We start from the raw sequence: 14,365 nt of genomic DNA on the forward strand, positions 1-14,365 counted from the left end.
GTACATATACATACAATGTATATACATACATACGTACGTACGTACGTACGTACGTACGTACGTATGTACGTATACATACACACATACATACACACACATACATACATAGACAGACATACATACATATGTACATATGTGTTTGTGTGTGTGTACGTGTATGTATGTATACTACATGTAGTAACATTTTATGGTGACTTGATCATAAAAGAGAATTACAGAAGTACTGCACTACTATAACTTATCAGATTTGTACTTAAACAGAGTCTGAGACTATTGATCCATTCAGTGATTTACACACACCAAACATAGCTAATCATCTTGAAGTACAGATACAGTAAAGGCTCTACCAAGGAGATGAATTCTAGTTTTGAGATTTATAAGTTTATGGATACTTAAGAAGCAAACGTAATAAGTTCTAGAATTGTGACAAAACGTTGAATGAATTAAAGTATATACCAGTAGTAATACATGTATATAATAACGGTCCAGTCATAGGCGTATCGTAATATAATGTAATATACAATGTAATATGATGCAATATGATACAATACGATATTACAATGTATATGATATGGTACGCTACAATACAGTGCAATACGGTACGATACAATATGATATTACATAGTACAATACAATGTGATATGGTACGTTACAATAAGATATTACAATGTATACGATATGATATGGTACACTACGATACAGTGCAATACGGTACGATACAATATGATATTACAATGTATACGATACCATATGGTACGCTACGATACAATGCGATACGGTATGATACAATATGATATTACAATGTATACGATATGATATGGTACGCTACGATACAATGCGATACGGTATGATACAATACGATATTACAATGTATAGGATACGATATGGTATGCTACGATACTATACGCTACACTATGATACAACTTGATGTGACGTGATACGATATGATATGATATTATACCCATACCTGTTTGTATGCAGTGAACTGAGTGATAGTCAAATCAAGGTTTACATTGCAAACATGTACAAAATGCATAGAGTTGAATAATTGGAGGCTACATACATGTAAGTCTTCCACAGCAGGCCACTGTTTTGCCTGTAGTACTGTACATGTATGTATAAAGCCAAATATATTTACGTTACATGTCATACATGTATATTACATATTATGATGTCTTTATCAATCAAGTCCTGTCATATGATACATTGTATCACTGTAGCTGGTGATTAATTATCTTTACATGATATATCTCCCATCTTGTACATTTCTTTAAAATGATAGAACTTGAAGCAAAACTTTTATTAAAAATGTCCTATTTGCGAACATTTGTCAAATTGTGTAGCCAGGATATGACTTTTGTCGATCTCAGTCTTTATACTGCAGTGCTGTTATGCCCTTCAAGAGAACTTGTGTACATTTATTTACTGCCTTCATAAAGGTTATTGTTGCCTTCACCATGTCAGGTGTTGCATTCATGAGGTGATAAACTGCCTTCATAAGGTTACATGTATGTGCTGCCTTCACATTGTTATCTGCTGCAAAGATGGGTGTTACCTTCACAGGGTCATGATGTGTCGAATTCACAGGGCTATGTTATGCTATGCTACATGTATGTGCTGTATCACAAGATTATGATGTGTTGCCTTCACTTTCTTATGCACTATAGTGCCTTTACATTTTTATACTCAAAAGTTGTGTGTGCCCTTGCCTTCACATTGTTGCAAATGTATATATGTACATGTATGTGCTGCCTTCACCATGTCAGGTACAGCTGTCGCATTGTTATGTGCTGCTTTCGCAAAGTTGTGTACTGCCTTGACAAGGTCACACATTGCATTCACAAGGCTACGTTGTATTTGCTGCATTCACATTGTTATGTGCTGTATTCCCAAGGTCATGTTCTGCCTTCACATTTGTATGCACTGCCTTCACAAAGTTTTGTGCTACCTTTGCCTTCACATGTGCTGTATTCCCAAGCGCCATTATCCCTGAATTCCTTTGGCTTATATTCTCCTGGCGATGTTGGCTATTAAAAAAAAAAAAAACGCCTGAATTATAATAGAAAATCTGCATAGTTAGACTTTGTATGTAACTCTATACATGTACATTGTAATTGATTTTTCTGTAATTAATAATGTACATGTTATATTTTTCCTGTATTTTCCTTTCCAAAGCTGATCTCAAGCAAGATACTGCAGGTACAGTGATACTGCCAATTGCACTTGCCATTTAAATAGTATAAGTGTCTGTACAGTATAGTACAGGTCAAAGGTATTGCCAAAAATGAGAGATGTTCTGTGAACATCCTTACAGCATACTTACTGTAAAACAGTACATGACTTTCAAAGTGCTGTGAGTGAAAATCAGGCATTTTAGAAAATATTGACCTTTGGAAGACTTCAGGCAAAAAGCACACATGTATCAGGTCCTTAGGTTATAAGCTAGAAATTTGGTAGTATATAAAAATGAATGTACATGATATCCAAAAGGTACACCTTCAATTTTGACAACCGTGTGTCGTGACCTTTGACCTTTGACCTTCGTACATGCTGCAACACTTGCATAGTCACCTTGTGCATTTCATTCCTCTTTCCCAGATTTCACACATTATTTTATTCTTTCATATTTCAATAACGTTTCATCGTTATTATTTTGAACTAGTTGGTTTTGTTTCAGTACCGTCATTAAGCTGTCAATCATCACACAGATGTGTGATTCTCCACAGTATCGTAACAACTTGACACATCGATGACAGAACACAGGAACTAGTACATGATGTGGTCTGACACTTGACTAATGCTACATGTAGCTTTCAACACTGTCAAGCAGCAAAGAACTTCCTCCAATAGATAATTGGCACATTGGAAGGTCAAAAAACGCAAGTTGTTTGCATCACAAAAGGTTATCACATGAGTGATGACAGATAGTCGTAAAACATAATAAATTTTAGTGGCAAATGTCATTTATATAATTCAGGCTAGAGGATTTATAAGTAGATCTAATACTTGAAATATAGGTATATTGAAAACACAAATTGAAAAATAAAATAAAACATGTCTTTGTCCATGATGAATTCACAAAAAACTACAGGTAAACTGCAGCCTCTAAATTACAAATTGTTTTCTTTCTATTTTTATGTTTTCCTCGCTTGACTTGAAGTTTATATGCCTACTAAAATTATAAGATATGTCATAATTAGTTAATTAAAATTTATGTGTACTGTAATGGTTAGTAAAACTATGAAATGTATCATACTGACTGATAACATAAAATAAAGTTAATTCTTTGTACTAAAAACAAGTATGTAAATCTACAGTGTTGAATATCATATAAATAATTGCCCTATCGTTTGTATTTGTTGTGTTCAGTGTCACATGATATCTTTTGAGTAAAAATATTATTGCCATGGTGACCTCGGTGAAATAAATCATGGGATGTCCATGTGACCTCAGTGAAATAAATCATGGGAACATGTGGTATCTGTCTGTCTGTCTGTCTGTTTGTCTGTTTGTTTGTTTGTTTGTCTGTCTGTCTGTATGTCTGCCTGTGGCTGTCTGACTTTTTGTCTGTCTGTCTGTCTGACTGCAATGTCTGTCCGTCCGTCTGTCTGTCCGTCTATCTGTCTAAATGTCTCTAAATGTCAAATTGCTGAACACTTTGAATACATGTCTCTGTATGTCTGTCTGTCTATCTGTCTAGTCTGCTTGTCTGTCTGTCTGTCTGTCTGTCTGTCTGTCTGTCTGTGCCCATGTCAATCATTCAAAGATGAAGAGGGTTGACTCTTTTGCATTTCATTTATCTGAGTCATTTCTTGTTGTCTTTTTTTTAAATCCTCATTTGCATATCTCTGTTTATTATGTTGATTACATTGTATGTTATTACTCCATAAGGTACACTGTGACTTGAAAGGGGCACAAACTCAATTTATACCATATGTTCTGGAGAGTAATTTTTGCTGCTTAGTTAAAAGGTGTATGTAGTTGTCATTTTCTGTTCACTTACTGAAGCATGATACTTGTAACCATCACTCAAGTATTATGATACCACTTAAAACAATCTGATGACGTAATCTTATGAAATGTTGTTTTACATTCACATCAATCTCTAAACTAAAACTGGGTATTAAGATATAACTTGTACATGATCCAAAAGTCTGTTATACATCTAAGAAATGTACAAGAAATCCTGTTCTAACAATGACAGAAGAGAATTGTTACGTCATCGAATATTTATTTTGTATTTTTGATTTATAAATTAAACATTTTTATCATGGCTTCCTATTTGAAAATTGAATGTAAAATAACATAGACCAAGTCTTTGTTTGTAACTCAATAAATTGCAAAATGCTAAAAACTGAGTAAAAAAGTTCTGTTATTGTATGTACAATAACAAACATTTTACACATTTCCCAGTCTTTTGCAATTTATTGAGTTACAAACAAAGACTTGGTCTATGTTATTTTACATTCAATTTTCAAATAGGAAGCCATGATAAAATTGTTTTATAAATTAAAAAAATACAAAATAAAAACCCAATTGTCATCCATACGGTCACTTTAACAGTTTAATCGTAGACTCTGGTGGAGGAGGGTCTATAGTTTAATCAAGGTTTTACACTCAGGTAAAAAATTTATAAACTCAGTTTGTGCCACTTTGATACTGTGCTTTTACTTTCTGTGTCTGCACATGTGTTTAATATACTGCTGTATTTGGAATTATAGAATTAATCTATGGATTCTAAAATGTAGATTTAAATGTCATCAAATGTGACCAAGAAAAATTACCAGTTTTGTCTTAATTTTTTTTAATGCGATTCACTAGAAAACAACCAAAGAACAATCTGATTACTCATACAATCGTTGGTTTATAGCAGTATCTAATTTGATAGCAACAATGCCAAAAAAAATTAATTAAAATTGATTAATTAAGCTGTCTTTTACAATAATTCAGGAAAATACTTTTGTCTGTGTGTTTTGAGGAGTATACATGTATATCAGTCCAAATTAAGGCTTAACTCTTGAAAAGTGATTCAAAATTAAAAGTGTCATTTTTTTGGCATGGAAAATTGAAAAGGTTCAGGGTTTTTAGTGTGTAAAACATTTGTAGATCCTGTCAGTCCTGGAAACTGATCATTTTGGTACCAAAATAGTTATGCTAAAATGTCAACATTCTATATTTGTGAGAAAAGTAATATCGTGTATCAGTAGTATTCAAAGCAGATTGAACATTTTACATTTTAGCTGGTACTATCGATCGGAAGAGACTTCTGTTAATGTATGATGGTTGCATGTACAGAATACAGATGGTACCCCACGTTGTTTGTAATGAATTCTCGTGTACAGTATGGTATTTCATAATCCATTATTAAAATGACAGCAAGTTCAATACTGTCTCAAAAACCATATATTTTTTTGATATTTTGTATGTTCAAAATATGGAAGAATAATCGATGCTCTCTCAACTAATTATCTCAGTGCATCAAATTCTGTCAACCTTTAGATAGTGTACTCATAAATACTCATTTTATATTATTACAGTTTCTGGGGAGCAAGTATTTCTAAAATCATTATTCCATGACAACATTAACAACTTTTGCAAGTATTTTTTTATAATTTTCAAAACTACAGTTGAGGAATTTGGTTTATAGTCTGCCTTAGTTTTATGATGATCACTAAAATTTACGTTTATGAATTTGATATTTAAAGTGGCCATATGGATGAGGATTGAGTATTTATTTTGGATATTTAATTTATTATTTTTAAAAATTTTATCATAGCTTCGTACTCAAAAAATCAATGTGAATCAACATTGACTACATCTTGTGTTTGTAATGTTGCAAAAAAAAAAAACATTAAAAGTTTGCTATTGTACATACAATAACAAACATATTATACATTTATTCATCTTTTTGCTATTTTTTGAGTTTACAAACAGGGATTTGACATATGTTGTTTCACATTGATTTTTCGAATAGTAAGCCATGATAAAATTGTTTTATAAATTAAAAATCCAAAATAAATTCTCATCCCTACGGCCACTTTAATGTTTATACTAGTTTGATAATTGAAATTCAAATAAAAAAAATAGTTTTTAAATTTCCTAAGACACTGTCTTATGTGTATATATCATAAACTGAGGAAACAAAATTGTATTTATTTAATAGATTTAAACCCTTTAGAAGGCAAATTTGCTTCTGAAGAAAGGGAATCATCCTGTGTATTATCTGTATGGTAACTGTGATAAGGCCAAATAAAAAAAGTTGTTTGGTTCCAGTTACCCCACCTACAAAAATGTAGTTTTTCATGCATACTCTGAACTTTTCTTTACGTATTCGAGAAAAAAATTAATGAAATTGTGATAATTGTGTGAAGTCTGGCAAGAAATAGTGGATGCGGAAACTGACATCAACTTAAAAAGACAATATAAAACTGTTCTTTCAAGGGAAGAAACCAATAACACAGAGACCATATGGAAAACAACAGAAAACATATCTACCTGAACTAGACACACACATATGAAAAAGAAAATTAAAAAAAAAAATAAATAAAAAATCTACCTACCCCACTTATTCTAAAATTGAATGTAATCAGAACGATACAATTTTTTTTTTTACACCTATGGCAAAATAAAAAAAAAAATTGTGTTTTTATATTTTATTTAAGCTGCTGATCCTAAACATATTTTTAAACATTTTAAAACAAAAAGATGACCCAAGTACGTGTATTTGTCTTCTTGACCTTCATGCACATCTGTTTTCTTTCCCCAGTCATGTCTGTACATATTTAATCAAACTGTCACAGAAAGGAATATTCTGACTGACTTTTGTTTTATTTTGGGTTGAACCAATATTTAAAATAAAAAAAAGAAAATGACTAAAAAGATAAAGTAAAATAAAATTCCGCCCTACCTAACTGCCCTATTTTCCGAGGCCATGTTATTGGAAACACGCAAAAGAGTTTGTTCCTTTGAAAATCGCCTACAACAATTTTGTGCTTTCTCGAAGCAGAAGTTATGTTTTCGTTTCCACTTCAAAATCATGTTTCACTTTCCCATGTAATCATTTAGTCATACCACTTATCTCATACCTTATGTTAACGATTCATTCTGTTCCCCACTTTTAGTTAAAACTTTCATTCTGTGTGGCATTCACATGGGCGGTCTTATGTAATTTAATGATTCTCATGACCTATCTGACCCTTTGATTTTTTTGATTCCTCACAAAACAATTTAAAAAAATTTAATACTACTATATGAAAAAAATAATAATGTGACTGATAATAAGAAGACAACACCACAAGCGTGTAGCTGGGTGAAAATTATCATTTATTTCTGAAATTTAATCGAACGAAGGGTTTTCAGTTTCCTCCTAATTATAATTATCATTTATACAGTTGTAATGTATCTAGATTTCTAAAAGTATAATTTGTGAATTGAAGGCATTGCTAACATGTACACACACTTTCTTTTTCTTTGCTCGTTTTTTTAACCGACTGACTGACCCATCATTTTTAAGGTGTGACAATGAGAAACGGTAAAACTAGATAGGTTTGTCCTTATTCTGATGTATACCACAAAGGTCATAGGGCAGGTAGAAGGTGACAGTATGTCAGACTGGAAATAAAGCGTAGTGAACTGCTTGTCACAATGTTATCGTCATATATCAAAATCTAATTTGGTTGTCCACGTGTATAAAGAATTTTCTTTGAGACAGAAATTTACGGTGACACAACTGGCTAACAACACAAATGAATTTTCGTTCGAAGGAAAAGAATCGCAAAGTACATTATTGACGTTCAACATTTACTGCAATACAGTTCGATAATATAAACTAACAATGGAACTTTGTGTGTGAATATAAAAACCATTGAATTTGAATATTAGATTTCGTAAACCCATAAAATGTGCCAATGTTTTCACTGTCTTAGACTCCAATAATATAATTTTATATAATCTGTGTAATAATAATAACATAATTATACATTGTATGTTGTCTCAGCGTGATAATTAATGTCAGATTTTATGTTGTGAAATAAGTGTTTATATGCTAGCTATATTTAATGTACATTCTGTGTAGTGTACTTTGATTACATCTGAGTGTAGCCTGTTTACTGTGCTGTCGAAATACACGAGAAACATCGTTAGCTGGTCATACCGCATAGCCCTCATCTTTGGCTCGACAGCGCCATAAACAGGATAATCCAAGGCAGGTTTTCTCCCCAATTTGTATTTCTTATTTCAGTCTGTATATTCTCCTAATGATCCAGTTTGATAATAGGTCATGCTATTTAATAATGAGGAAGAAGTGATGAGAAAAATATTGACTATAATGATGTGATAGTTGTGTTGTTGTTAGTGGTGATATTCAATTGTAGTATTTATATTTTGGGATTGATCGATTCTTGTACTGAACTGACCACATAGAAAAAATAAAGTTTATTATGATGTTTCTTTTTCCTTATTCTCATTTAACAGTATCAGAATGTTTTTGATGAAAAGACTGGCCATAAAGTAAATGCAGAACAATACTAACCTTTTGCACATGTGTGTGTGGGTGGGGGTCAGGGGGTGGCGTGGGGTGGGACGGGTGGCAAATGGGTTTAGTGCTGTGGAGTATGCTGTGAACTATACATGTGGCAACATATATGTATCTGAATAAGTCATTAGTTACATCAGAACCAATAGGGTTAGGGTGGGAGATGACTTGGTATGCGATATGAGTACATGTACATGTAATGTGAATACCCTACTTAATTTGAATGCAATATGCATATAATTTACATAAATGAATATCAATTAGCCTCAGTATTATACATTACATTCTAGAAGAAGGCTATTGGTGGTGTGGTCTATATGTCCATCAGTTTGTCTGTCTGTCCATCTATGGTGTTGTTTCTTTCTCCGCACAAACTGATTTCATTTAAACCTAGCACAAAAGTGAGGAAATATAGGTACTGGTCATCAATTTGTCTAGTGATCAAAGCCTATGTAAAGTAGAGTGGTGGAGTATTTTTGTTAAAAAAGAAAAAAACAAAGCTGGTGTGGGAGTGGGGTGGGGTGGGGGGGGGGGGTGGGTGGGGTGGAGAACAACATGATCTTTTATATGCAGAAGCTTCAATGAAATCTGAATGAAAACCTCTCCTCATGTCAATCAAGCCTCTATAAAGTGCTGGATAGTTGACCTGACACTCTTTCCACACAGCCTACAAACTCCGTAATTTGTATTTAGTATTTTAATATGGATACTGTTTGTAGAAGCTGATTGATTGAATCAGTCACATGATGCCTACATTATGTTAATTGTGTCAAGTTCAATACCTGGATGTGACTAAGTTGACCAGATATGGAATTTGACCTGTGTACAAATAACCTTGAACGTCAACAGCTGATATGCTAATTTTATGCTGATATTTCCTCAAGGTTTGCAGAAAATGAGGCATTGCCAAAAAATACTAACTTAGAAATACTAAGTTAGCAGGCTGTGTGAAGGTAATGTTTGTCAGGTTGACCACCCAGCCTTCTGTATGGAGACTTATGTCAGTATTGATGTTAGATATTGTGTTGCCTTCTAAGTTCTAATATATCGCTATTCAATATTTATTTGTAGTTGAGGAGAACAAGCGGAGGCTGCAGCGGTATCTGGTTGATGGACAAAGCCTACAGATACCATCAGCAATACATTACATGCCACACCTTCAGGAGAATCCTGAAGGACTTAAACCAGCCTTGCAAGTGTCTCAAGGAAAGGCTGGAGGTATGACTTATGTCTGTATATCAGACTTGATGCATGTGCATGTAAAGGGACGATGTCACACAAGCTCAATAAGCAAACTTTGTTCATTTAGGGGAGGGGGGGGGGGAGGTTGGCATCATTGCGAATGCTGAACTTCATTTTCGTACTTCTAACCAAATTTCACGCCATTATTGATAAGTAAACAGGTTCTGTATTTACTACTGAGAAGTTCAAAAGTTGATTAAAATGTACTTCTAATGTGAGATACAGTGCTGGGTTTCTGGTAGTATTTTTAATGTGTTTACCATCATGTTTTACATTGCATCGATTGTATTGGAGTGACTGCTACAATTTCCATCACATCATATATAAACGTGTTGATGTCACACTTGTGAACGTTCGTTTAGGGGGAGGGAGGAGAGGGTTAGTAAGATTTTTGTTGATCCAGACGATAAAATGTAGCAATGTTAGTAACATTTTTCTCAAGTCAGCCAATAAAATGTAGAAAATTTAATGTTTGGAAGATTTTTGTAGAGCCAGATGATGCAATGTTACGTTTCAGGTGAACTTGCTTGTATTGTATTTATATCATGATTATTTTGTTTACATTTGCAGTTTCCATAGTGATAGGGTTGCCAACCATCAAAAGAGAAGTACAGACTTATCTTTATGACACCTTGAGATCTTTAATAGATGGTTTATCTGAGGAAGAGAAATTGGAGTGTGTTATTGTCATCTTCATCGGGGAAGTAAGTACTAAGAAACACTTAAACTCAAATGTTGAATTTACAGTCAGTTTCAGGCCATTGTAGATATCATATGTATTACTTGTATGTTTTAATCATATTTTAATTTTAATTTACCATATCAACCTCGACCAGCAGGTTATAGCATGGTTTTGTCAATAGACGTGATGGGGTATGATTCCCAAATGCCTGACTTCACTTTTGGCTCTTTTGCATATGAATTATAGACAGTCAGGGTATGAGGATGTAAGACCTACTGGGAACTGAATTATGTATTGTGTATTAGGTGCAAGGTGTGAATGTCAGCCCGGAAAACCTACTTTAAGTCAGTGTGTTTTCCATCGTATGTTGGTCTGTCACTAAATATGAGTTGTTACGAAGTACAGGAAAGGGGGGAAAGTGTGAATATTTGAGGAATGAAAAAAAGGAGGAAGCACCTCTCGGTGTGTACCTCAGTGCCTTCCTTCTGATCAAGGCCCTGCCCAGGATGGATGTCAGGCCCATCCCAGCAGTGGATGCACACCGTTTGAATTTGTCTTATCACTAAATAGAAAAAAACAAACAATAGTAGAGTGTTGGTACACAGTGAATGTCTAGTTTAGAAATCAATGCCTGAAAGTGAAGTACATAGTGTAGCAATAACTGCAACTAGAACATTGTACATGATTTACTGTACATCAGACCTTCGCATGGGTCATTGACAGTATTCGTTAGCTATTGTACATCCTGTAGTACTGTACAAATGTACATCAGATCTGTGCATTTAGCTGTACACATTATATGACGACATGAAAGATAATGGAATATAATGAGGTGTGTGCATTTAATAACATTTTTCATCATGTTTATGCCATTATATATATATACATATAGATATTGTGTCACAAAAACATGTCACCTTTAGGCAATTCAATTTACTTTAAAGTGGCCATATGGATGAGGATTGGGTATGCAGTTAATTTGGATTTGTAGCACAACTGAACTGATGAGGTTTAGTAGTGGTATTGGCATGTTTCTGTGTGTGTGTGTGTGTGTGTGTGTGTGTGTGTGTGTGTGTGTGTGTGTGTGTGTGTGTGTTAATTACTACTCGTCTAGCAACTCATAGTGACAAAGGCCCCTTAGGTCACTCATTTTGATGTAAGTAACAAGGTCCCTTTAAATAAATAGGTCACTCATATTTGCCTTTGCTGAATCAAGAAAGTCTTGTGGTATATCCAAGTGTTTGGGTGACTGACCATCTATTTGTTGTTATTTCAGACTGATTTACAGTACACCACTAAAGTAGCAGATGAAATAAAAGAAAAGTAAGTGAACTGTTACAAATAAAAAATGTCACCATACATTTCATTTTGAATAATCAGGGGATTTTAATTTCACTGTCATTCGTCTCTTCCCTTGAAATTGAAACTTTCACCACAGGGGGCAGCAAGCATGTAATTGGTTGATTGATCAATGGATTTATTCATCGATTGGTATAAAAGGTTTTCTTCTATACTAATCTGTGCATAGTTGAGTGTTTATTTGGTGTGATGATCTCTCAGAAGATAAAGCAATAAAGCAAACTGTTGGTGTAACTGGTCTCCTGAAGATTAGGGGTGTTTTAATTTAGATAAGAGGAGAAGAATGGACAAGATTATCTTTATTTGGTCAATAAAGAGAGAATTGTATACAGCTGAAAGAGAGAAAAGTAGCCAGGGAAAGAAGAAGAAAAAGTTTTATATCACCACAAAACTCAATGAGTCAATTGATCAATATCACACAAAAAATAGGTTTCATTTCACCAGAAAAAATAATCATTCATTCATTCAATGATCGATCAATCGATTGATCCATTGATCGATCAATCAATTATATACTTGCTGCCTTTGTGCTTTCACTGTAGTAGACGTTAGCATAACCCCAAAACAGTTTATTTGATTGGCTAGCATCAGCAACTGAAAACTCCACGATTGGTCAATTTGGTGTAGGATAATAACAGCATATAAGTGTTTGAAGGCTTACTAACATATAGATCAGTGAAAGCTTTCTCTTTTAAGGGAAGAGATAAATAATAGTGATATAGAAATCTGTTGATCATTCAAGATCTATGTATTTATGAATGTCGGGGAGTTGTTCCAAGTCAGACCAAAAGATTCAAAGCTGTGAGTAGTCCACACAGTAAGCAGTAGCAATATGGATTTCCCCTCAATGATAAATCTCGTCAGTGTAGTTCCAAGTGTGCATGTATTTACTATCCCACCACTTACAGTGAATTTCTCAACACCGTTCAGCTTTTCTGTTTGATACAATCACGCACAAACCAATAAGAAACTTGACATGCTACACTTTCATATATCAAGATTGAATGAGTGCAGGTTCTTGCTCCATTTTGTCTAAGTGAAATGAACTACACATGCCACCATACAGATGAACACCACAATTGACATTTTACGCACCCGTCATCAGGTGTTTGATAGTAAGAAAAACATGGTACCCGAATGTCTGCATGGAGTTGCAAGACATGAGGGGTTGTCAGTCAAAATAAAAATTAATATTGAAAGTCAATATTGTACAGTGTCTGGATAAATTGGGATTTAGACCAGATAGATTGTAGTGGTAAAACTTCCTTGATCAAACTCATCGTAACTTTTGTTTTTGCTGCATTCTTCATCTTTCTGGGTTTTTTTCATTTAGATTTCCAGTGGAAGTAGCTGTGGGACTTATAGAAGTGATAGCACCACCAGTAAATTACTATCCTGAGTTAGACAACCTTAAAGAAACATTTGGTGACAACAGAGAACGAGTCAAGTGAGTATAAAAAAGGGTTACACTGATTGGTCATGACAGCTATTCCTTCAATTTTAGACCAATTGTGATTCATGTTTCATAGGATCATATTATGTATAAAAGGGTTACATCGATTGGTCAGGACAGCTATTCTTTCAATTTTGGACCAATTGTGATTCATGGGACCATATTGTGTATGAAAGGGTTACATTGATTGGTGAAGATAGCCATTCAATTTGGACCAATTGTGATTCATGTTTCATGGAATCATACTGTGTATGAAAGGGTAACACTGATTGGTCAGGATGACCATTGATTCCTGAAAAATTTGCCAATTGTGAGCCGGTTGTGACTTGTGTATCAGAGAGTCACATAAGAGTTACTACAATGATTTATTAGACAACTATTCAGCCTAGTTTTCAATCAGTACTCAAAATAAGATTGAGGGGTATTGTCCAGTGAAAAAGAGTGAAGAGTAAACTTAATGAGGAATTCCTTTGAAAATGATATTAATACAATTATATACACAGTAATAGTATTATGAATACTAATTATGATATATTTCAATGTATGAGATCAAATTACTGACAATGTTGCATTATTAGAGTCTAATGCGGAATAAAAATAATTATGTGTTTCCGATAACATTGCCTCAGAAAATAGGGTTGGTAGGTCGGGACTTTATTTTATTTTATTCTATCGTTTGAATTTTTGAATTTTTGGAAAATTTTGCTTCGGCCTAAAACAAACAAAATGTCGGTCAGAATAGTCCTTCTGTGATAGTTTGATGAAAATATGTACAGGTATCACTGGAAAGAGAAAACAGGTGTGCATGAAGGTCAAGAAGACAATGAATTTCTTATCTTTTTTGTTTTAAATATGTAAAAAAAATGTTTAGGGTCGGAGACTTAAAACTAGGGTTGGTTGAGTTATTGAAAACACATAATTTGTTTTATTTTAGCCTAATCTTATCTGTCAGGCTGTATGCATAGGTCTAGTTATTTCACATTCTAACATAAACCAAGTCCTTGTTTTAAATAAACTGTGAAAGGTTACAAATGTGTAAAATGTCTGTTATTGTACCTATAATAATAAACCTAGTACATAGTTTTTTAGTTTTTTA

The 14,365-nt window shown here is 33.7% G+C and overlaps 1 protein-coding gene across 1 annotated transcript in view; it reads left to right on the plus strand.

The window, feature by feature from the left end:
• LOC144438777 (alpha-1,3-mannosyl-glycoprotein 4-beta-N-acetylglucosaminyltransferase A-like) overlaps window positions 1-14,365 on the plus strand; it is a 60,717-nt gene that overhangs the window by 28,343 nt on the left and 18,009 nt on the right. The window contains exons 3-6 of the mRNA XM_078127943.1: window positions 9,605-9,751; window positions 10,346-10,479; window positions 11,734-11,780; window positions 13,150-13,263. Of these exons, the coding sequence (XP_077984069.1) occupies window positions 9,605-9,751; window positions 10,346-10,479; window positions 11,734-11,780; window positions 13,150-13,263 (442 nt within the window). The remainder of the gene's footprint in view (window positions 1-9,604; window positions 9,752-10,345; window positions 10,480-11,733; window positions 11,781-13,149; window positions 13,264-14,365) is intronic.

The sequence above is a fragment of the Glandiceps talaboti genome, chromosome 8, assembly GCF_964340395.1.
Source record: "Glandiceps talaboti chromosome 8, keGlaTala1.1, whole genome shotgun sequence".
Classification (NCBI taxonomy): Eukaryota; Metazoa; Hemichordata; class Enteropneusta; family Spengelidae; genus Glandiceps; species Glandiceps talaboti.